The sequence below is a fragment of the Agelaius phoeniceus genome, chromosome 1 (genome assembly GCF_051311805.1).
Source record: "Agelaius phoeniceus isolate bAgePho1 chromosome 1, bAgePho1.hap1, whole genome shotgun sequence".
Taxonomy (NCBI): domain Eukaryota; kingdom Metazoa; phylum Chordata; class Aves; order Passeriformes; family Icteridae; genus Agelaius; species Agelaius phoeniceus.
Genome location: NC_135265.1, coordinates 47,164,116 through 47,190,045, shown reverse-complemented (window position 1 = coordinate 47,190,045; position 25,930 = coordinate 47,164,116). Strand labels below are relative to the sequence as shown.

At 36.5% G+C, this 25,930-nt stretch overlaps 1 protein-coding gene across 6 annotated transcripts; it reads left to right on the top strand.

The window, feature by feature from the left end:
• The first annotated feature begins 41 nt into the window (after positions 1-41).
• Positions 42-25,930, top strand: NT5C3A (5'-nucleotidase, cytosolic IIIA). 6 transcript variants are annotated; one of them, XM_054645365.2, is made up of 10 exons: positions 42-302; positions 13,742-13,848; positions 20,705-20,803; positions 21,248-21,317; positions 22,002-22,048; positions 22,197-22,282; positions 22,560-22,649; positions 23,886-24,048; positions 24,383-24,583; positions 25,318-25,930. In XM_054645365.2, exons 1-10 carry the CDS (start codon positions 191-193, stop codon positions 25,417-25,419), a joined length of 1,077 nt encoding a protein of 358 aa, XP_054501340.1. In that variant the 5' UTR covers positions 42-190; the 3' UTR covers positions 25,420-25,930. The 6 variants fall into 6 exon arrangements, with proteins under 6 accessions (XP_054501340.1, XP_054501348.1, XP_077034467.1 ...); XM_054645389.2 differs by having other exon boundaries at positions 193-328; XM_054645382.2 differs by lacking the exon at positions 42-302 and adding an exon at positions 13,217-13,357.

Here is a 25,930-nt window from a genome sequence, read left to right as displayed (position 1 = left end):
TCCCTCCCCCTTTCCCCTGTGGCGTGGTACGGCCGGCGAGGGGCCAGGACGGCCGGGCGCGTGCGGTGCCGTCGTTGCCGACCCGGCGGTCGGTCAGGGGGGACCCGTCGGGATCCCGCTCCTTCGCCCACACCGAGGGGCGCAGCTGCGCTTCCCCGCAGCGGCTCCCGGCGCCCCGGGAACTACTATCATGGACAGGACCGCCGTGGCCAAGATGGGAGCGGTGGCGAGCGCCAGCGTGTGCGCGCTGGTGGGCGGGGTGGTGCTGGCGCAGTACATCTTCACCATGAAGAAGAAGACGGGTAAGAAGACCAAGATCATCGAGATGGTACGTGGTAAGAGGCCGAGAGCCCCTCGGCCCCCGCACGCACGCCCTTCTCCTTGTCCTTCCTCTCCTGCGGCCGGCGGCTCCCCACGGCCGCTCCCGCGGAGCCAGGCGGGTATCCCGAGGGGATAACTGGAGGGGCAGAGGGGGGACCTTGAGCTCAGTTTGGGATTTCTGTAAGGACAGGCGCTGGAGGCTGTCCTTCCAGCTCAGCTGTTCCTTCCAGCTCAGCGTGACCTACTAGCACGGAAAAGGTGCGTGTGGAAAGGGTCTGTGCCGTCCTGCCCTGCCCTGTCCGGCCCGTATATACTTGTAGGATACATACGTACCCGTGGGTCTTGGTGGTAATTTACAAGCCTGCTCGCAATTAGTTTAAAAGAAAACTGGACACGCACACAACACGTGTTCAACCATCTGTTGAAACTGGGAAGCACAGTCTGTTCACGGCTACTATAAAAGGAAGATGGAGCTCGCTCTCTCTAGCTGCCCTTGTTAGACTTGTTGTTTAGGAAATTATTTAAATATCTGCTTGTTAATAATTGGGTCGTAGAAGATCTTAGTTTGGACAACGGGATGATTATGTGGAAGTCCTTCAGATTTTGTGATTTGGACACCGCCGTACCGAAGAACTGAACTGAAATCGTCAAGGCACTTGATGTTAGCTATTGGGTGTTTTGTGATCTCCCCTGCAGAATTTTACTGAAAGCTCTGATGAATTTTTATAATTACACGTGGAAACAGATTTTAGAAAGAGCTAGGATTCTGTATGTAAATTGTGAGCTGCCTAAGTGCTCGCTTGGCCGCACATTGCCATGCTTGCCAGTGGAATTCATGCAGGGCAGTTTGTGATAACGTGGGTCCAAAGAAGAATTCTACTTGGAGTTTTTGATAATTGTAGATGCATCACTTACTGTTGAAAAAAATACGGTTTCTAGTCATCAGTCATGTCATCTGACAATTTGGAGGGGAATGACTTGGTTTTTAGTTTCTCCAAGCACAGTTCCAACGGCTTGTGGGAGAGCAGAAAGTTTGGATTGCCACTTTATCTAGCAAACATCCTTAGTTCTAAAGATGCAGGTCTTCTTTCTTAAGTACTATTTTTAGTGGACACATGTATTCAGGCTGTGCAATTTCTTTGAAATAAGTGAAATAGTTATGTAAACTTCATACCAAGGAGTTGAGTTTGTCAAGTATAGGCAAAAATGTGTACATGCATTTTATTTGAATATGCTGCATTCTGAAGAACTTTCTTTTATCCACCAATGCAGATTTGATTCAATGTTTGTCTTTTACAAGACACTGTATCAGTTTTATTTTATGACAAGGGGGACCTTTCTTGAGCTGTGGAGGAGAAAATGCTGTTTCCAGTCTGTAACTTAGTGTAATTTACGATGGTGGTAAGAAACAATACTGCCTTATTGAAATGTATTTTCTTCCAATAGCAGGCTGGTCTTCTGTGTCAGATTAAAATTATGGGCTCATTCTTGTATTTTCAGCAGATTTTTTGGTTCAAATTTTCTTTGGGAGGCATTTACACTGTAGTTTTATATCCACATTAGACTCAGAATTACCTTGATGTATAACTTTTATTAAAAGCAGTAGGGAGCAGGCCTATTACATCTTAGTTATGTGAATGGAATATTATTTCCTTATAATTAACTACAGCAATTTTTTTTTCTTAGTCAAAATAAAGTTAGATGAGTATAAAACCCAAGTATAAGTAAAAAACAAATACAGCTTTAAGTGCTAAAAAGACAGGAACTTTTACAAATCAAAGAGAACATCTATAACAGAAGTTAATATCAAGGATTATGATGCCAAGAAGAAATGTTGTGAAGAAAAGTGGAAAGGATTCTCAAGCATTGTGGGAAAGAGTAACCCTCTTTCCTTGCTGAATAATGAAATCAAGTAATTCTTAAATATCTAGCTCACATTTCAGTAGATGAATTCCTTAAGCACAACAATTAGCCTGAGAGACAAATTTAAGCTTAATGGAGACATTTTAAAATTGCTTCATCTTATTTGATAAAAAAGGCTTAAACTTATAATTAAAATGTGTCTTCACCCACAGTGTGTAGTTTGCAAACAGGGAGTTTCCCTTAGGCACTCATGAATATAGACAGAGTTACTTCAGCTCCACTTCTGAAGTAACAGAGGCATTAATAGTAATGGTCACATGAAGTTTCACTCTGTGTGGTAAGAAACAACCATCTCTCCAAGCCTTGTTGCATAGCCACGTTGCCAATTTTGTGAAACTGTACAAGTGTTTACACAGTCAGGTGAAAGCAAAAGTTAGCTACAAGGTTGCTTACTGTAATTTAAAGAGATTGTTAACAATTAATTAGATTTTCAGAGTAACTTTCTAGAAAATGTTTCCAGGCTATTTTAGAAAGAGATGAAACCTTACAGCAGTATTCAGTCTTTTGGATTTTTCAAGCCACAGACAAGTCTGCAATTAAGTTGTGTATTCCTATAAAGCAAATAGTTGTATTGCCAATAGACTTCAATTTTTGATTGAATACTTTTTGCTGAGCTTTTGATCAGCTCGGCAGAAAACCGGTGTTCACAAACTAGAGTGAAAAACATTGCCTAAATATTTCAGAAATGTTCACATGTAAGCAGTAGCCCAAATTAATTAAGATATGCACTTAACCTAAGAAAAAACTTCTTCAAGGAGTAACAGTATATTTTGTTGTCTGTTTCATAAATAAATTTGTTAAAATCTTGGGGGTTTTTTCAGCAGCTTGTTCCTCACTCTTTGGTTTTGGAGCTTTTAATTTTTTTTTTTTCTGTTAGAATAAGAAACGCAATAGAGCTTGTTGAAAACAGAATAGGAGAGTACCTTAAACTGAGACTTCCTCTCTCAGGTTTGTTTCCCAGAAAACTGGACAAATGTGTAGTTACATTTGTCCATTTCTCCAATCTGCCCCTGAAGTGAGAGGTGTAATTACATGAAAAAGAGACTTTGGATCAAAGTTCAGCAACAACAAATTAAACTCAGCTTTAAAGCAGAGTCTCAGTTTACAGGAAACATTTCACCCACTCAACTGTCTCTGGACAGTGCACTTTTTATTGTGTTAAAGGGAAGAAATACATGGATATTTGCAGTAGCAATGTTTACCTGGAGGGAAATAAGGAAATTAATAAGAAGCAAGGTAACTGCTATCTATCTACTTGCTTAAGAAATAAAGGAACATATTCTGTGAGTATAACTGTTAGAGGCATTGGGAGGTGTATTTTTTAATTATTATTATTTTCTTTTACCTGGCAGTCTCTGGTGAGACTGTTCTTGTTTCATAGGGCATAAGAGCATTTGTGCCAGAGATGAAGATACAACTGGCAGCAATCACACACCACTTCTTTATTCTGGTCTTGTTGCTGGTAACTAGTTGTTATAGTAACTGTGACGTTACTCTGGCAGGTTGACCTCCCAGCAGAGTAAAAAGCAGAGGAGTGTGTAATGTGTAGCGTACATATTCAGGAGTCTAAGTGGTTGGTATTTGCAACTCCCTCATGTGCTTATGCCTCTACTGAAGAGCTGAAGAAGGGTTTGAGTCTGAGTAAACTGGAATCACTAAAAGGGGAATGGAAGGAAGATGGACTCCCTCTAATGAAGCCTTTGCAGGACACTGTCACTATCTGGATGTGCTCAAGAGCCATGCAGTGATATGATCCATTTGGGAATAATATTGTTCAAAAAGAATGGTGCTGTGATATATATGAAGTAGTGAAAGAACTCCTGAGACCTAATACCATTCTACCTATCGACATGTGACTGAGAGCCCTTACATTACTAGAGTATTAGAATAATTTTTAGATTATTGTTAACATTTTAAAACCAAGTTAAAGTTGACATGAGTACTGGAGATGCTATATAACCATTCCTATAAACCTTGGGTTTTGTTTAGACTGTATTCCTCAATAGAAAAATCAACTGGCAGTGGTAGACACCAATTACTAAAACAAGGTTGTTTTGCCCACACGCTGTTTGCAGAGATAATCATAATATATACCATCTAGATAATGCATGATACCAGGCTGCCTAATGTCAGCCTCTGTGCATCATATTAGTCACCTAACATGTGGCTTGTAAAGCAAGTTTTCACAGGGCAGGAAAAACTCTAAGGACATTGCATGTTGATACAACTTGGGTACTAGTAACAGGTTTCATTCTCACTGTAATATAATTCAGTTGGAAATTTAGGAAATTTGTATCCCAGGAGAATGAAAATTGACTGAATTCAATTGTTTTCTCCTCTCATTGTCAAAATTATGTACATATTAATATTTTACTTCATTTAGTATAGTAAACTGATCCTACAATGCAGCCATCTGTTTCAGAAGTAGGTTTTAATTTTCTGAAATTGCTCCTGCCTGTGTTGGGTTTTTTTTTAATTCAGTAGGTCTTGAAACCTACATTCTTACAAGGGATGGGTGTGGGAAAATTAATTAAATCTATAATTCTGCATTAGTTTCTTTAGAAATCATTTATGCAAATTATAACAGTTATCAAAAACATAGTGATGATCTGTACATGAAAACTGAGTTCCAAGTAGTCAGTGTAGACATGTCAGGATACAATATAGATTGTAGGTTTAGACTCAGAAGAGCTTTTTTTGCTGCTTTCTTTTATCTTTTGTATAAAGTCTTTCTCCAAGACAGAAAAGCAATCTTTCAATTACTCATTCTCCTCTGAAATACATTTACCTTTTAATAAATGCTTGCTATGTGTTAAGTCATATTTTTTCTCCTGTTTGTGATAACTCGTTTTTACCAGTTGACCTATGGCATCTGTTCTATTAAACTCTTTTACAGCTTAAATACTGTAAGTCTTAAACATGTTTACCTTTAACTGTCAAACAATATAAGCAGTAATAAGGGATTTTTTAGTTTTTAGCCTGAATACGCATATCATCACAAATCTGTTCATATTATGAATTAAAGTTACGTAGCATTCCAGTCATACTTTCAGTCTTGAGTTAACAAGAACTACCAGCTTTTATAGAAACTATCTGAACTGATTAATATAAGAGACCTAGGGTATGGATCCATGCATTTATAAGGAGGCGAATACTAGCGGTGAATTCAATAGTAGTGTACCTGTAAATTTAAAAACATCGCAATTTGTGTAAGTCTGGATTGGAAACTTGCAAAATGCCTGAACTTTTCAACTCCTTTCTTTAAAAGAAACCAAACAAACAAACAAAAAACCACAAAAAAAGCCCCACCACAGCTGCCTTTTACCTTGTATTTTCACTGGCATGAATTACATCATACAGGCAAAATACATATTCATTTCTGTATTGGCTAGTTCAAGCCATCAGCCACCACTCTTCCCCCTCCATGTGTGCATACACAAATGTATTTTTTGCAAGTGAAATACAGTGTACACTTCACCTCCTGCAAAGGGTTATTACTGGAGAGAGGAAAAATACTAGAAGAGAAGCAGACTTAGCTTTTGTTGGCGTATTTTGGTGCGTTTGTCAGAGAGTAATTAATTTATTTTCACGGCGGCAGGTCGGGCTGGTCGAGCTGCAGCAGACGGCTCGGAGCAGCAGGTGGCGCTGGCAGGAGCCGTGTGTGAGGCGGTGGCCGCTGCTGTGGAAGGAGCCTGTCCCTGCAGGGAGTCCTGGCCCTCAGCGCGGCCTTTTCCCGGCCACTGCCTCGCCGCGCTCAGGCGCGTTCAGCCGGACTGCTCTCGCAGCACCGGGAGGAACCTGTCCCTGCAGGGAATCCTGGCCCTCAGTGGGGCCTTTTCCCGGCCACTGCCCGCTGCGCTCCGACCCGTTCAGCCAGACTGCTCCCACTGCACCGGGCACACAGCAGCAGCAACCTCTCTGCTGCCGGCCAGTGCTCAGCGCCGAAATCAGGCTAAGCACAGCTGAGAGGCAGGAACACCTCACAGCTATTTCCTGGCTTCCTTTCCTAACCACAGCACAGGGATGGAAGGCCAGATAAAACTGGGCAAGAGAGTCGTTTATATTGTCATGGAGGGTGTGTGAAACAAAAGCGAGGGTGTGAAGTCTAACTGGCCTTCTTGCAGTCACTGTGCAGCAGTCGATCTGCAGCAACTGCTTCTTCCTGGGGCACAGTCTTCATCCAGCTCTTATCTTGACCAGTTGCTGGATGTCAGTCTCTTTCTCCCATCCAAAAGTCATCAGTCACCAAGGGTCAGCTGCTGTAAAACATCAGAGAACTTATGACTTCAGTAAGCAACATTTTAGTTCAGTGGCTATCATGCAGCAGCTTGACGGGCAATGTGCCATTAGATTGGAATCTGGGGCTGTTTGTTAGTCAACTTTTTAATAGGTTATTTATGGGGAGCTTCTGATGGTTCAAGAAAAAAAAAATCAGTGTCCATTAAAAGTCCACAGAATTTTTTAAATTTGCCTAATCAAGAATGCTTTGTATAAATGCCAAAAAAAAAAAAAAAAAGAGAAGGCATTTTTCAGCACACAGGTCAAAAAAGACACCATATTTAAATACTAAAAGTAACTATAATACTTCCATTCACTAATAGCTCAAAATAATAGAGAATTGCACTGACTTACCTCAGAAGATAATTACAAAAATAATTTTAAACAACATTTCTCTAAATTATAGCAATAATATCTATTGCTGGAAGGAAATGTGGCTCCTACTTTCATATATATAGATATTTTTAAAATATAATTATTTAATTTATTTTATTTTATTTTAAAAGGTCTGGGGTAAAGCCCAGACTTGGATAATTGTCTGAATACAGACTTTCAGACTTCCTGAGCTGGGTTTGCCACCAAAAAAATTCCTGTTCAAATGTGCTTGTTCCTACTTGTTTCCCACTCATTAACTGTCATTTCCTTCCTGCACTCCTTTATAAAGATTTGTTTGTCTGCTCTGCAAATTGGATCACTGAAATAATCCTAGTTTAATTGTGGTTTAGTTTGTTTTTTTTACCTAGGAGTTAAAATGACAGAATCAATACCACTGAAATGTTCCATTAATCTTGTTCCCTTAAAGCTTTCCCTCTTTGTCAGAAACTTACTAATTATCAGACCAAAAATGTGATTTTTTTCACTCAGCAGCTATTATGGCAACACTTACTATTATCAGCTGCATGTGCCTTTGCAGTGAGTATCACTGATGGGTAAGCCTCAGTTTGGTCTGCACATTGCCATGGAAAAATCATACATGAAACTGAAGGGTAGGAATTAGCACAAAGCAGTAGCACTCTCGGTACTTTGGCAATAGCAGGGTGCAAAGAATAGTAGTGGCAGTATTGGTTTTGAACACTTCCAGAAGGCAAGTGCACAGAGATACAAGAAATGTGGCATCCAGCATCTTTGAATGGATCCAGCAGTGAGAAACACCCATAAAACAAGGAGATGTGGAGTCAAAACAATCCTTCATGCCTCAAGTCATGATGCTTCTGCCTGTTACCTTTAAAAGGAGTGTTTGGTAGTTGTATTTCATCTTTTGATTTAATGGAATTTTTTTTCAAGAACTTTAAAAAAGAGTTTGTAATCAAAGAGAACATAACAGTTAAAAACTTCATTAGTATCAATGTGTAATTTAATTGGAATATTACATTAGCACTTAATTCTTCCATGCAGTGTCTGGTAATGGATTGTAGATTAAACTTTGTCCTGCTGACTTTGCTTTCAAACTGAGTCCCACAACTCCACTATTCAAGGGTCAGAGTTTATTTGATCTAGATACAGGATTCTTAGGCTTAGTGAAAAAAAATCTAAGCTGATTTTTTTTTCTTAGAAGCAGATAAGAGAAAAAGAGAATCAGCAGCAACTGCTTCAGTCCAAGCCTTGGCCTTAATGCAAATTCCATTCTAGTTAGTGTTACATGGGAAGCTTCTAGGGAAACAGGCATTTGTTTAAGTTCTTTCAATGCATGTCCATGTAGATATATACAGGATATTTAATTATAAAAGGTATACATGTGAATGTACAGTTTGGGGGGAAAATAGTATGTCTTATCAAAATGACCTTATTATGCAAGGTGAGCTTTTGCATACTTGATAGCTAATTAAGAATCAATGATTTGTAAATGTACCACAGTATATTTACATACTGCCAGTAATTAGAATTCTACACTGTTTGCCTAGGTATTTTGAAAAGGATTATTTGCACCAGAAGCCTCACCTGTAAGCATTCTTTAAGAAAGCATTAGATTCATTCTGTGTAATGTAGGGAAATGGATCTTTTGGATGGGCAGACTCCAACATACTCCACAGCAGTATTAAAGGAAAATGAGAGTACCACTCAAATAAAAAAAATTCTTTTTTTTCAAAAATTATTATCTGTGTGCTCAGAAGAAGAACTGGCAAGAAAAAGGAAGGATGGAGTTAAAACTAGGGCCTTTTCCAGTTCTAGTTTATTCCATGTAAGGTAGAGAAACCAGAACTGGTTTTGGTATTTAAGCTCCAAGTTCATAATGGATTTATAAAGATTTTATCCAGAAAGCTCTGGTAAGAATAGTGAAATGTATGTATGAAGGCCAAGAAAAAAATCCTCCATATTCTTCTACCAAGCAATGAAAGGATGTTACAACCTTGAATTCTTCTTTCAATCCTGGTGCTTTAGAAGCTATTTTTAAAAATTAAGTGTAATGTGATATATTGTATTGATCTGAACTTGCTTACATTTAGAATATTTTTATATTCTTTTTTTTCACAAGGGCAGGAGAGAAGCAATGATGATTAAAAAATCCATCAGTTTAAATTTGGATACGTAGTTGTGGTATTTCCAAGATTATCATTAGAAATGTCTGAAGATCTCTTCATCATTTCCAGATACTTACTGATAACTAAATAGTACATACCTTTTCTTTTAGCCTGCCAGTTACAGAGGTTAAATCTCTCCACAATGAGGGAATGGCAGCTAAGCACAAAGATTAATATACAATCAGAGAAAAAAATGCCTATCCTGACTTGCATTCATTCACCCCAGAACTGTTCTGTATGTTTTGTACCTCCTGAATTCTCTTGGACTAAATTCTTGCCCAAACTCGTAATTGACAGGATTACAGGAAATACTGGAAATGTAGACCCTAGTTATTATTAGTTCTTCATTTTCTTTTAAGATCCAAAATGTCTGTTGATCTATCACAAACAGAAATCTCTTCTTTTAGAATGATTTTGTAATCGCAAGAAGAAGCTGCATAAGGGACAATGATGCTGCAATATTTTTTATTCTATCATCAGAGAAATGTATTAAACAGAAGAAAAAAAGCTTAAGGATTTGTTTTAGTGTGTGTGTTGACATTAAGCTTTCGGTACAGCCATAAATGATCAACTATTAGATGATCACCAGTTTTCCCATGAACTGTAAAAAACCTGGATCTCTTGATCAAATCAAGAAAATCTCTATTAAAAGATATAGAGATTTTAATATCACAAGTATGTCTTGTGATACCATTCAGGTTAAGAGCCTCACCTTCTTAGCATGTCCCATCTCTGGATTTGTCACAATTTGTTGAATTCAGTCTTTAATATGTTCTTAGCATTTTTTCATAACATGTGCTGTTCAAGCTCTTTCTTTTTAGAATTGCTTACACTCCTCACAAGTGATCTCTATGACAGACACACACTTTCATATACAAATCATAGTTCTTTGCATCATACCAACTGTAAATATGGCTGCCATGGGTTTTTACACCAAACCCGTACTGCAAAGATAAGTGGTGTCCAAAATTCCTGCAAGCAACCTTCTAAACCTTTATGTACCCCAGCTTCATCAAACTGACCATTGATCTTACTTTCCTTGTAATTGTCACAGATATAAAAAGTTATTCCTGGAGCCATTATGCTGCTCATTAATTCAATTCACTAGGGCATGAATAATAATCATGTTTGAGTACAGTAGGGTTGTATTGGTTCCTTTCTTCTGCTTGGTCCTGGTACTTGAGTACCAAAGTTCAGGTACCTTTCCCTGTCTCATGAGGTTATATCAAGTAGGCTGTTTTGGAAAATATGTACTAAGTAAACTTAGTACAAAAGCAAAATTAGGCAACAAATACAGTTCTTTAATGTTTAAAATGGATCCCTACAATAAAGCAAGGTATTGCTCAAGTAAAGTCGAGCAACGTACTAAATATATAGGGGTATATTCAAAAATTGCTCAGTTGTGGTAGAGTCACTAAACAGGAAAAAAAGCTAGTAAACTCTTGAAAAGACACTAGCTAATGTTTACAACAAAGATTCAATCACTTTACACAGGATTCAGTCACCTCTAAATTTTGTAGGAAATCTAAAAAGTTATGACTTCTTTCTTGATCTTTAAAAGTTTATGTCAGTTTAGTTGAAGTATTCCATTTATTCGTTAAAGAAAAAGCTCAGCTTACTTGCTTAGGCAATATACCTGTGCTAATTCTTTCCATAAATGGATGCAACCTAGGTCACAGGTGTGGAAGGACTGGTAGAACCAGCTTTTCTTTGCTTTAGACTAAAACTTGCTTCATATTCAAGAGCATCCTCTACAAACCAAGTTCTCCTAACACATGAGCATATAAAGTTGAACCTTTTCCCAGTCTTATATAAATTATAAATCATCTAGTGTTTTCAGTGTTGTTCTTTTTTTCCTCACTCTCTTTTTCTGCATAAAATATTCTGTAGTCAAGATATGGCCCTCAGCCAAAGAGAAAATGTTAAAATAAAATCTATCTGTTGAAATAACTACACCTCTTTAGTTTGTGGTTCTTAAAATATATTGAAATGACCTTCCATATTTCGAGAGTAGAAATGTCATGCTGGAGTTTATTTCTCTCTCTGTAAAAAATCAGTGTTCATTTTAACTCCTCTTTTACCAGACATTAAACACTGTAAACAAAATGCTCAACAGGCTCAAATCAGCAGTAATAGAATGTGGTTAGTAGGAGCTGTGGTAATTAAAGTGTTGTACACAAAGATTTCTTGGAGTTGCAAAGACAGTCTTGTTTTGTAGCTGAGAAGTTTCATGTATGGCATTTTCATTAGAGTGAAAGTACACTGTTGATAAAGATAGTGTAGATGTTTTTCTAAGAATTAGGTGTTGGCTGTATTAATGTTTACAGAAATTTTGCTCATGCCATTTTCTAGGGCTTTCACTGAGACTGTAATAGTTCATGTAGAATGCTTTCCAATTAGTCTGGTATACCAAAAACAGTCTGTAAGAGTTGGACTTAATTTCTGTAACTCCTTTTTTTTTAATTTTGAAAAAAATTAATAAAATAAATTTTTAAAAAACCATCTTGTTTTTGTTTCCCCAGCTTTCTGAAAAGGAAACTAGCTTTCTTTAGATTCTTGACAGCTCAAAGGCAGGTTCTTTGCAAACTGAATGTATCAAGTGATGTCTTACCTGAACTACATGAATCATCTAGCAATAGTATTTTACGTCATTGTTTGTAACATTTTTTTTAACATTGGAAATCTAGCAGGGACATAAAATCCTTTTTTTTTTGTGCAAATAATTCATATTTATTCAAGACACTGCGCTATACGTATGTTTCCCAAATATGATTATAAAAATATTAATGAAAAGCATGCTGTCTATATAAAATACTATGAAGGGTAAAATTCTCTGAATGTTACCTGTTACAACAGTGTACAAATGCTATAACAAGTAGTTTAGTGCTAGCTATGAATCCTGGCAATACCAATGCCAGGTAAGTTCAATTTACTGTATACACTCATAGCAGGGATTATGTTGTATTTTGAACATATTTTTCAAACTCTTTCACTGCTTCAGGTTACAGCAGACTTTAACGTACATTTCAGGGGATCTTGGTCAATTCTAAGAGGATAAGTGTTGAGTCAAGTTGCATGTTTTGTATTAGCTCAAGTATTCAGTTGTTTTGTTGGCTCAAAAACAGAGAACACCTCTGAAAACAAAATGAAAGTGCACATGTAGGTCAGATACACTGAGGAATCCTGATAGACTACCTAGTAGCCTACAGTTGGAATGCAGACACAAAACATATGGATCTACTCTATTGTTCAGAAAGTCTGTTGTTTGTTTTTTTTAGTGTAGAAAGCACACCAGATATTTTCATAACTAATGAATTTCTAGAGCCCTGCTATTGTTGGGGGTTTTTTAATAGCGTTACAGGTTTTGTACATGCTACACTTGTAACCTGCCCTTGCTTCAGCTCTGACAATTACACTGGTCACATTAGTGGCCATGTATGAATTGGCTGATGTTGGTGGTTAGTCCTGGCATCCTGAAACAGGGATCATTAACCTGAGGTTGAACATGAGTTACGGGGTAGTAATAGAGAAGCTTGCAATGCTGCTATAGCAATAGTCAGCTTTGCGTGACACTAGCATTTACACAACTTCAAAATGTAAAATACAATTAGACAATAGGTCTTTCATCCCCTCACTCTAGAAAACATTTCTTTATAATCCATCTTCTGTCACCTAGTTATGGTCTTTGATCAGGCAGCATGCCTAATGACAAACTTCTAAAACTATGTGGAGTTGCCTTGGCTCTCAAAAATCCTGACAAACAAGGCTCCTTGATTTCCTGTTTCAGTATCACACAGATAATTACAGCCAAAACAAAGATTCATTAATTCATTTGCTCCTTCGACATGAATAAATGTGTGCTGCCTAGTAAATCTTAATGAAACCATGTCAATGAAGCTCTAAGAAATTTGTGGCGCTGTGCAATGGGGAATCCTAAAATACTTGGAAAGATTTTGTAAAAGGGCTAAAAAATAACAAAGTAGTAAACTTCTGCTTTGAACAACAACTGCCTTCCTCTATTAGAGCAGCCCAAATTTGCCTGCTGCATCCATGAAAGCTGTTCATTCAGTGAAGGTCAAAGGTTTTGTTGTTGGTGAACCAGCTGATGGATCTGTAAGCCCGTCGGGCTGTACTGCTGAGCATAACAAACTGCTGTGCAGTGCTGACGTGCGTCACAGGACCCTGGGGTTTTGCACGGGGATTAGTCAGGCTGTATTTGGAAACGCCCTCAACTGCACCCTGTGCTGCTATATTAGTGTGTCTCAAGCAAGAGGAATTTTCTTTTGCTTCTGCAGCTGCTCCTGCAAAACCCTCTGGTAAGTGTGCACAGCTTCTGTCAGCAGTATTGACTGTCTTCTTGCCTGTGTTTTTAAGCCAAGGTTATGAGCTGAGGGCTTACTTACAGTTGTTAATTGTGACTGTGAAAAAACCTAAAAAACTGTATTTTTAAATTAAAAATTTGATAGCACAGAATGAGCAACAGCATCAAAGGAATAAATATACTTAGTGGTTTTCATTGAATACCTTAAATGTTCCTCTACTTCTAACTATGTGTCAGACTATTCTGAAGTCTTGGTATTTTCACAGTGATGTCGCTATGTACCATGCATGTTGGCTTTTATTTTATACAGCAGGAATAGAAAAACCACATAATATAGCAGACCAATTCTTAAAAGGATTTGGTTGGTTTTTGTTGGCAGCCTGCATGCAAGCCCTGCATCTCTGGACTCTGCTTGCCACCTATGCTGTTGCAGTAGGACAAAATCAAGGACAGAAGAATCAGGAGTGCCCTAAGCTCAACGCACAGGTACTCTCCTTTAAAAACACAAGAGGAAATGCTGTTGTCATGTTTTCTGTGAAAGCGCTCTCTTCAGATTTTTATGAGGTTTTTTTTTTTCCAAATTCAGTATCAGAATCCAGCATATTAAGTATAAAAATATGTAAATGAACACAGTAAACCAGGAAAAATTGGTTTTAGTGTGCATCCTATTCCATGTCTTAAAATAGCTTAAGCAATGAACCCATTTTCAGTTATTTCATACAACCTGTGCTGGGTATCTAGTTTTACAGCATGTTATCAAGGAACTGTGAAGATACTTAGTGTTCTGTTGTTTCATTCTCATAATAATTACTTTTTAACTAAGTAGTCCTAAGGCTATTTCTTGGCAGAACTACTAAAATAGTAATTTGGTAATTACTAGTTACTAAGGATTTCTTACCTATTTGAGCTTGCATCATCTGAATATAACATGTATTATGGTTTTGGGAGTTATAAATTAGTGAGTCTCTGTCCTAAACTCAGATTATGCTAGAAGAGTGCACCATAACTAGTGAAGTTCTCCTGACTACCTGCACATAATGGAGTGATTGATGTGATTACACCCATGTCCAGTACCTTTTGATGTTCCTGTCTAAAATATAAGCCTACTAACAGCTGGAGCAGCTAAGAGGGACCTCTGTTGCACTCATGGGCCAGAATTCAAATTGTCTGAATTATAGGCAGTCTTGCTTTATACATGAGCATAAGCATATGGAGGAAAAGATTCTCACAGTGTCATTCTGTAGATTTTGTTATAGCTCCCCAGTTTCTTGCAACTCAAATGTTGCAAGCAGCAGAAATTACATAGAGAAGCTTGCATGCTTTCAGAAGCTTTTAAGTTTTTAAGCTTTGTTTTGTAGAGCAAGTCATGTTTCTGTAATAATAGAAAGGAAAAAAAAAAAGGATTGGAAAATAACATGTAAATTAATGAATGTACACTATTTCTTTATATTTTTACCAAACCTTTTCTTTCTTCCACCAAGAACACCAAAAACAGTTTTCTGTAGCTTCTGGGTATCAAATTTCACAGCTATCACTGCTGCCATGCCCTGCCTTTTTTGGTACATGTCCATAAGTGAATATATGTGATAGCTAGTCTAAGACCTTGAAACTGGGCATCTGCAGTTCCCAAAATAAATGTCATTTAGTCTTGGTTTATACTCTTGTACCTGGAAGCTGTCACCATAGATTAGAATAAAATTTACAAATAATTTTCCCCTAGCCAATTTATCACTTTGATTTCTGTTTGCCTCGCTCAGAAATAACATGGATAGCTCTCTCTCCCTGCCAGCCCACGCTTGTGTGTTCTCTCTATCAAAAGATAACAGGTTTGAAACCTAGTCTAGTCTAAGGCAGGTTTACCAACAAAGTAGGAAAACAGAAATTGTGTTATACTTGAATTTCACATTCTGTCAATAGCATTAGAGCTAGATCTTTATTTCGATCTTATTTGTTACCCTGTCCTTTTCATGACATTATGGTAATCTAAAATTTTGTGGAATATTTTTAATACATTTTCAAGTGTGAGAACAGTTCTTACTGTGATTCAGAATTACTGACATCTAACAAAGTACTCCATCAATCATTGAGATTTATACAGAAGTTCTCTTAAAATTTTTTCCACTTATAATCCAGGGTGTTTTCTTAGCAACGATTTGGTTTTTGGGAGGCTTCCATACTAGATGAGTCTTTATAAAATAAGAAAACTTGGTATTTGCCAAGTAGTGTAGGCTTACAGGGTATCAGTATAAAAATACTCTGCACCATTTTTTTATGTCCTTCGTCAGAGCATTACTTAGCAGACTTATGATGACAACCTCCTACAGTTTGAGTTAGTACTAGTAATATTTTAGGCTCTGTGTCTAGAGTTGGTTGTGAAATGAGCCATATCTCTATGTAGTTAAGATAGCAAGTAATTGATCAACTCATCCTTCCCTACTTAAAATAACTGACAGTGAACACAAAAGGTCACTCAGTTGTCCTTTATATGGAGTTCTTTATTAGATTTTTTTTCATTTTTGTGTTAATCATCAGGACTTGTTTTACTGGGTAGGGGGAGGAAAACAACTGCTGTACTTCCAACACTCAGTAGATTGAAAAATTCAGTATAATCCTAGCTCCAGAACATGACATTACTCCTTGTGGACACAATCAGGTTTTAATTTCCTGGGATCCCTAATTGGAAATATCTATGATGGCAGCTGTAAATTCACTTAGATCACTAAAATGAATGACAGGTCTTGTCACCAGCTCCTGTTTTATAATCAAACTGACACAGCATGCACTTAGATACACACTGCCTCACATACTAAGACAACTTATGTACTAAGCAGCACCTGGATACATAAAAGCAGTTCTTTTGCACTTCTGTTATCCAGTTGTATATAAGAAACTTCATTTCAAAACTAGAATTCAATATGGCAAATACTTCTCTTTACTTAACCCAGCTACACAGATGCATGTCTCATGTACTAAATAGATTTGTAATTTTCAGAACTATCCTTGTGGTAAATGACCCATTCTGTGGTTTGTAGGACTGGGGGATTTCCAAACCTGCGTGAATCCATTACTGTTCATTCCTCAAGGTATGACCATAACATTCTTAGCTACAAAATAATTTCCTACATCCTTATTCCAGTTACCTGCTATCACAAACAAGCAGATAATTGTTTTCTTTTTCATAAATCCAACTAAGCTCAACTTTTAAAATAATCTTTTTCAGTTTTGTTCTTCCTTCTCTCAGAGGCTCCTAAAAATGTCAGAGACTAGAAACTAAAGTGTATTTGTGGCCAGTGTATACACCAACCTCAAATTACCTTTGGGAGTTGCCATACATATGTTTTAAGACACACCAGGCCCTGAGCTATTCATTAGCATATAGATGCTCTTGGTAAGAAAGCAAAACTCTTCTCACACTTTTATAATATGACAGAATAAATAGGGGCACTTAAGTGATTTAACATGATGTACTTTCAGATGTCACAATGAATTTTGAATTCCTTTTCCTCTGCTTATGTAGTTTTAGCTCTGTATTTAGAAGCTCCTGGTTCTGAAAAGCTTTCTTGACTTGGTTAAGTGCTGTGGAGATTTTTGGTTGGCTGCTTCTCTATCTGTGCTCATCCCAGTCAACTGGTGCATCAGAATTTTGGGAGGTTTATGTGTGCACACTGAATTGACTGCTAGAATTTTCTTAAACAGTAAATAGAAACACTAACTTTATCAAATTGACTGAACTTTTCACCATTTACTCTTTCATCTGTCTTATCAGCTCTTTCTAACTAGAATCTGCTTTTTTCTTTGAACTGGGAAGAATGGCAAATATGCAAAAACAAAACAACAGCTAAACTGGGCAGAAGTGTAGAACATTGGAGGAGACAGTTTGCCAGAAAACTGGTGGCTGCAGTTTCAGTTTCATTTACCCAGTCCTCAGACAGTTTCATTTACTTCTACTATAATAATGATAAAGAATAAATAAAAGAATTTCTGCTTAATGTTCAGTTGCAAATATTAATACCAGGAACTAGTGATAGGAAAAGTGGCTATTTTGTCTAACCCTATTTGTCTGAGGCTTTATCAGATGTCACACTTGTAATGTAGACTTGTTTTTTCCTCTAAGAGTTCCTGTGAGAATGAAAATGCCTGGGTTATACTTGCTGCAGAAGACTTTCTCTCACCCCTAAATTAAAATACTCTTCAACCGATTTGTGTGCAAAAATGAAGAGTGTGTTAGAAATAAATTAATCTTATAAACTGATCTTGAGTATGAGTTTACAACATCAAAGCAGGAAGTTTTCATCATACTTGATATCTTAAGCAAGTTCTTGTTTGACGTGATCTACTAAAGTGTTTACCAAGATTTTTCCTCAGGTTGTTTCAGAAACTTACGAAAGGGCTCAGTCTGAAATGAAACAGTACCAAACAATCCAATTTTCCTCATCCAGTCCCTTCCTCTGATCTCTCCATCTACCCCAACATCTGTTTAAGTTAATTATATTAGGAAATCTGTTGCTTAGTATCTAAGTAAACCAAATAATGCTTTACCACTTCTTTGAAAAGCATGCATTTAGATTTCAGTGTTTGATTTTTGCATTCCAAATCTAAAAATACATATATAATTTGCTGAAAGTTAAAGGAATTAGATTAGTCAATTTACAGTACAAAAATTACCAAGTCAAAGTGCTTTGTGCTTCATTATAAAGAATATTGTATATGCAGAAAAAAGTGGAAAGCTTACTTTTGTTTACCAGCACCATATAACATACAAAAGAAATAGCATAAAGCACCTTTAAGGAGTTACAGATTATTAATATTTTGTTTTGTGAAGCTAGATGTGCTGCTAATTGTGAATAAATAAATGCTTTGTAAAGGTATATCTCTAAAGATTAAGGTATATCTCTAAAGATTAGTGAATTCTTTAATGGATATTTTTCAGGAATTCTATTTCTTATCAACACTCATTAGCTTACTCAATGACTCCCAGCCTGGGAAGTAGCTGAGAGCTGGAAGTCAATCCTGATGTACTTTTTGTGGCTTTGCTGTGCTAAAAGAAGTAGTAGCAAGGCACTGCAACAACACAAGGAACTCAGGGATATTGCCTTAGGAGATACCACTTTTACAGAAAATGTCTTTGCCAAAGGATCAGAAAGGAAAACCTTAATTCTTCCAATCAAAGTGAAATTAATAGAGTTTGTTTCTTTATGAGATTTATAAAGCAAAGAAGTAGTGAATACCCTGTTCAGGACAGAATTTTTGACAAGATACTGTGGTATAGGTGAAACTTTTTTGAATGGGCAGAAAAACTTGGAAATTTATCAGAGACTCATGATTAGGGTTCTAGAAGGATTTCTGTTTTCGGTTTTCAGCAGTGTCTTTGAGGATATCAGCCAGAAAGTAGCAGTAAGCACAGTGGGGATTTAGAATTATTTGTTTTACCGAAAGGTAGGAGCACTGGTGTGGAAGAAAAGATACAATCCAGAATGATTAAATATAAAATTTAACATTTTGCACAAATACCCATTTCTTTCTAGGAGTCATTTTGGAGAATATTTGGTTATTTCCAACTGAATTTGAGTCATTCTCACCATATTACCGCTAAGACAGGGCATGTGTTTTAATATACATGCAAAGATGCTACCTGAAGACAAGGGCCAAAGTGGCCCTTCAGCCAAGGCCTTATCAGAGCAGAGCAGAAAGGTTTTACCCACAGTCATGGATGCTGTGTTGGAAAAACAACGTGGTTCAACTGGGTGGGCCAAGACAACATCAAGAATGATCAGAGATTTAGAAAATTGTGTTCTGCAAAAGAAGATTGAAGAACACTGGGGTTTTACTTTCAGGCAGAAGGGAAAAATTTATCCAATGAGCATCTGAGAAAAAGAACACTTTTCTCCAAGTTGAATGACTTAAAATTACAGTAAGGAAGATTAGACATTAGGCAAACTTTTCTAAACATACAGGTAGTTGAGGAATGTGAGGAATATGTGAGTGGGGGTTTTGAACAAAGAGTTAGATGAGCCTCTGCTCATCTGATAAGGATGTAGCTGCAATGTTTTGCTCCCACCTGAGAACAGAGTGGACTAGAGCTGATATTTTAAGGTATGTTCGGATCCTTCTTGTGTCTGGCACACAAGTGTCTTTTCCCTTACAAAAACATATGTTTGCATACCTTAAAATGGCACCTGTTTCTTATGTCATAACCAAATTGCAATTTGACTGCAAGTTGGCTGTTACTAATGAAGAAAAGACTTGCTAGAATCAAGAGCTGGAAGAAACAGTTCTGCATGACTTACTGACAATTGGTGATACGAGAACTCTGGGTCCAGAAACTTCCTGAAATAGAATCACCCCCCCACACACCTTTTTTTTTTTAATTAGCTCATTGCAGCACTGATTTCATGCTAGCTATAAGAAAAGAAAGGGTGATTCTTTCTTCCTAACACTTTATCATCTCTGAAGTTTTATAAACAGAAAATAAAGTTTACTACTCATAAATGCCCATTTAGACAGATTGCAGATTCTTTTCTTTAGAATGGGTCCATACATGATTATAAAGGAAATAAATACCTGCTACACTGGGAAATTCCTGTAAATAAATAGTTCTTCTACCGTTCTGCAAGTTTAAAGATAAACTCTTAGAGTAAACAAAGGCTTAGGGAATTGTTTGGGAAAGAATGGGGGTTTGTGGATTTTAGGGGTTTTTTTCTTGTTTTATACCAAATTCTTCATTTATCAAAACATTCAAGAAATATACTTCATCCAAAAGGAATGCACAGAGTGATATCATGTTATTTCAAAAATGTGCAGTGAAATAGATAATGGTAGCAATTGATGGACTGGCTAGGGAGGAGGGATTGCTGCACAGCCTTGTTGTATTGAAGTACCCAGTTGACACTAATTCAGCATTCTCAAGGAAACAATAGATGTCTTCTTTATCTCTGATATTTTACGGGCACATTAATTGCAAAGAGAGTTAGTTTTAAGATTTACCATCTCCTAGTGACATATCTGAATCACAAGATGATCCCATATGTCCTGTTCCTACATATCTCCCTTTTTCCCTACAACTATAATGACCTTTTCTGAGTGTCAGCTTATTGAATAAAGTGATATTAGGCAAGGAAATGAAAACAGATGTTGTAAGCAAACAGAACAGTATGCAGTCATTGATTAATACATCCACAGTATTTTCTGCTTCTTCTTACTCTTGTCTTTCTGTCCTGATCATGTCTTGATGTCACATGAAACTGTTTGTAGATGCAGAGCTTCCAGCCTGATGGACAGCAGCTGCTGCCTTGGAGGTTTTCCTGTGCAAGTGTATTTATGTCTTTGCTCTTACTCTTCATAGATGCCGGAATTTCAGAAGAAGACTGTCCATATTAAGGATCCAGCAAGAGTAGAGGAGATTATTTGTGGCCTCATCAAAGGTGGAGCTGCCAAACTTCAGGTAAAGGTGCAAAGAGTTTGGAATAAAAGCAGCTGTGAGATTGTTATTCTATGCCAAAAAATTTAAGCATAACTGTATATATGTAATAGAATTCAACCTTCAAGAAATCTCCAAAACTTAGACATGTTAACTCTTTTAATAGTCCTTGTTGATTCAAGTGTAATTCAGCCAGACACTAGTTAAGTAAATGACATACGCATAGAAGCTTAGTAATTTCAGAAACTATTCTCAGCAAAGAAATGAGAAAAACAGTTTTGTTAAAAAAACCAATTACTCTTCTGGGATATGCTAGCTTCCATGACAATGGCTCAATAGAATAGGGAGGCTTCTATGACACACATGCTACTCAGCTGCAGCTATTGTTGATCGTTCAGAATTTCTAGCCATTCTTTATTTTGTTCCTCCATGTTGTAAGACAGTTTTGCTTTTTCTTTCCTTAAATAGATTATTACAGATTTTGATATGACATTAAGTAGATTTTCCTACAATGGAAAAAGATGTCCAACTTGTCATAGTGAGTACTTTTTTTTTTTAAATACAGATTGATTTGTTTGCTCCTTTTAGTTTTTCCTATATTTAATTTTATATTCAATTTATTTCCAAATGAGATTTTATATTGACTTGTTACCTAATCTGTACATTCTACTGACAAATATTCTAGTGACTGTGGTTTCTATGTGTATATATATAGTATATAAATCAAATTCTGTGTGAATTATATCAGATAAGTTGCCATTCACAATTAAAACATTAAGTTTTTAACTCTCAGATGTTAGTGGCTAAATGTGGCATGGTTGACTTTTGTTTTTCAAGAACCCATCATAGTCCTGATACCTGCAAGAACCAGATTGTAAACTCCTTAGAATTCTTGGCAATTTTATCCTTATGCTGTAGTCTTTTGGAACAAACAAGGAGAAGTGGGAAGTCTAAAACATATAGGATGCCTCAGGATGATTTTGAAAACAGTTAAATCTCAAGAAACAAAAGCTTGTAACTGACTTGTAAATCAGAGATTAAGGGAAGGGCACCTTTACACTTCTGAAGAAAAATTTTTGCTGGTTGTCGGTAAGAATGGTTCTGAGGAAACATATTGGTATGTCACCAGACATTGTCATCTGTGTCATTTACAGTGTTGTAGAGCAAAGTAAAAGAAATGTATCATCTTGTTTAACTGTCTTTTTTTTCACCCCTTTCCCAGACATCATTGATAACTCTAAGATCATCACAGATGAATGTCGGAAAAAGGTAAACAAAAAACCTACAAGCATTTGGTTTGTTGTACAGACATTTGTCATTATTCCCTGACAAGAGTGTTCTTTTGATTGCTTAGACCAAACTCCAATGTATTTTATGAAATACATTAAACACCTGATGGGTTTTTTTCCCCCTTCAGTTACTTCAGCTGAAAGAAACTTACTATGCCATTGAAATTGATCCAGCTCTCACCATTGAAGAGAAATACCCATATATGGTAGAATGGTAAGACACACCTCCTATTTTCAGATTGTACTAATATTAGATTTAGTAAGTCACTAAAAGCAAATTAATGGCAGTATTTAGCTTTTAGCTATCACATTAACAGAATTAATCTCCTAAAGTTTTGTACAACTGGTTTTGTTTTGCTCTTAACCTGAATAAGCAAGAATTAACCATACAGGATGCTTTTTTCATCATGAAATTTAATGAAAGGTGATTCTTAGTAAGTGTTGCGGTGTGATGTAAGCAACATTCAACCCATTTTCTGTTTATGTTCTAGGTACCATAAATCTCATGCACTACTCATTGAACAAGGCTTACAGAAGGACAAGTTTGCAGAAATTGTAAGGGAATCTGATGTTATGCTGAAGTAAGTTCTTTTTAATTTGAATTATATCAATCTGTTTCAGAGCATTTTCTGTAGATTCTTCCTGAGTGTTGGGGGGGAGGGAAAAAAAAAGAAAAGGGAAATTAAAAAACCCACAAATTTTCCTGAGAAAACCTTAACCTTGGACCACATTGAGCTCTCCATGCTCCCACTTAATTGGTGTGTTGTATCTATCTAAATGCAGACAGTAATCTCAGTATATAAAGCAGAGATCTGAAACTTTTTTTAGTCCCTTCTCTACAAGCTTAATTTCTGTAGACTTTCATCCTCCTTAAATGGCACTGGTGATCCCTTTTTTTTAAGAGCAATGTGACGTGTAACTTAATTCCTTTGAGAAACACTTGAGGAACATGTTTTGTATGTTGTATTAAATATTGTTCTTCTATGGCCGAAGGCAAGTTTAAAAGACAGCAAAATCCTTGTCCAAAATGTGCTGTGATTTCCATCTCTTTGAAAGCCCTGTAAAACTAAATTTTGGAATACTGAAACAGGATGTTAGAATTTAAATTGTGAAAGTATTTGTTTATAACACTGACTGAATCCTTATTTTTTGTACAAAAGACAAGGACCCAGTGTCTGCCTGTTTGAAAGCTTAAGTCCATGTTGATTGAATCTTCATCCACAAGCTAAAATTCTTTCCAGAACTTTCACAATACTTTTTTTTTAAATGTAAAATTCTACCAATCTATGTCTGTATGGAGAAAGCATATAGAGATAATATTATCTTGCTCCTGGAATGCTATACATAGGGTACTGCATACTAAAAATCTTTCAGTAAACAAAACAATAAATGTTTAGAAGATTTAAAGACAAATTTTTTTATAGTAATGACCCTAAAGAAAGTCACATATTTAAGCAAGGAAGATTGAAAAGAGATGTACAGCCTGATAGTAGCTAGAGTGAGCTCTGATAGCTTGTTCTGGAGTACTTAGGGAGGGGAAAGTGTTTTTAAATCTTTAAAACATTATTAGATATTTTGGGGGCAGAAATTATACAGACCAATACTAAACAGCTTGATGCAAAAGTTACTTGCAAACATGCCTTGTGTTAGGTTGATGGGTCTTGCTGACCTGAAAAGGTGAAGTAAAAGAAATGCAGTAAAGTGCTCAGGAAATATCAATTATTTTCCAGAAATGATGTGATTGTCTCCTAAAAACTGGAACTTTTCTTGGCTTTCTTTATTTGAGACTTGATTTGTATTTTCATTCTGTGTTGCAGAGAAGGGTATGAGAACTTCTTTGATAAGCTCAGTGAACATAATATTCCTGTGTTCATATTTTCTGCTGGGATTGGTGACATTCTTGAGGAAGTAATCCACCAGGCTGGGGTCTACCATTCTAATGTCAAAGTGGTTTCCAATTTCATGGATTTTGATGAAAATGTACGTATGAAATAACACATTCTTCTCAAACATGTTTGATATATACCACACTATTTGTAGCATTTCGTATCTATTTATACACACTACAAGATAGATATATATAGATATATATAGAGATAGATCTATACACTCCTCCAAGCAGGGAGAATCATTGTCTGCCTGCTCCTAACTGTGCTGTCACAGCCATGACATTACTCTAAACTAATTTATGTTGTTCAACATGACAGATTATGTAGTTCAGTCTTGGCTCAACAGTAACATCACCTCTTTCATTCTCAATGCTGTCCTGCCTGAATGGTACCAGACATAACTTCAGTGTTGCTTTTTTCAATAGGGAATATTAAAAGGATTTAAAGGAGAATTGATTCATGTTTACAACAAACATGATGGTGCCTTGAAGAACACAGAGTACTTCAAACAGCTAAAAGACAACAGCAATATCATACTGCTGGGTGATTCTCAAGGAGACTTGAGTATGGCAGATGGAGTAGCAAATGTTGAGCACATTCTTAAGATTGGCTATCTCAATGATAAAGTAAGTAGCTTTACATAACCTTGTAAGCTTTGAATGAAACACTGGGAGTTAGAAACAGGTTTGTTATAATGTGGTTCAGATATCAAACCAAGTGTTTAACCTATTTGGGTTGACATTTCAAACATTTTTTCATGGATTTTTTTCTAACCCTAGTAAGCTCAGAGCCACAAGTATATATTGCCTTGGTTTTTGTAAAGAACTACTTCTAAATAGGTGTTTCCTAGAGAAGTAAAATTCAGAGGCAATGAAAATTAATTCTGTTAAATTCCTGTGGCTTCTTCTCCTTTCAGTACTAAATTGATAATTGAGAAAAATTATAATCTCACAAATAACAAATCCAGGCAGTCCCTCCTCTTTTCTTTTTACTTTTTGGGGTTTTTAAGTGACACTCAATTGATTATTTGCTAAGTTATAATGAATATCCATTTGGATTGATGGGAGAGAAAACTTCATTTTTATATTTCTCCCTGCCCTTCCAGGAATAGTTCTTCTTTCAGTATCTCTATGTGTGAGATCCTGGAATAAACATGATTATTATATCCTGGAATGCACTTTAGGTCAGGCCACTCCTACTCTGTCCTCCTGTGGAATTCACTTGTAGGGGTAATACATTATTTACATGGCTTATTCTGAGAATCTGGGAAAGATTGGGCAATATTTTAATGACAAAAACTCTTTCAATAATTAATTCTATAACTAAGGGGGTCTTTCTCTTTATCCCTTCTTGCAATTAGGTAGATGAGCTTTTGGAAAAATACATGGACTCTTATGATATTGTCTTGGTGAAAGATGAATCCCTGGAAGTTGCCAACTCCATTCTACAGAAAATCCTGTAAATTGCAGTCTCAAGTCACTCCATTTCTTCCAGGAGACAACTGGACAGAAGAGCACACATGTGCTATCTTAGATGTGTTTATTATTCATTTACAGAACTGTTTGATTTAATTTAAAACTTTTATCTTCATTTTGGTATTATGGAATATATATTGTATCAATTATCAACTACAAGCTCCTTTTACTGCTCTTACACTGTTCTTTATTGTCTCACACTCCTGTTATAACAAGATCTAAATTGGATTTATAGATGTGATAAACTGCTGCTGATGGGATACTGTGGTTCACTGTCCTTTTTAATCAGGCATTTCAGAGCAGCATTTAGAAAACGTGGCTATTTTGTAAAATTGAAGGTGTAAATGCTCTGTAAGGAGACTGTGCATTTGTTGCCTTTTCAAAGACATTTTGGTCTCAGCTGTACTTTGAAGGATCTTACTCATATGCTACATAATTTCACACAAAAGTTTTTCATACATATATTTTTCATCAGTAAAAATGCTTTTATTCACCCAA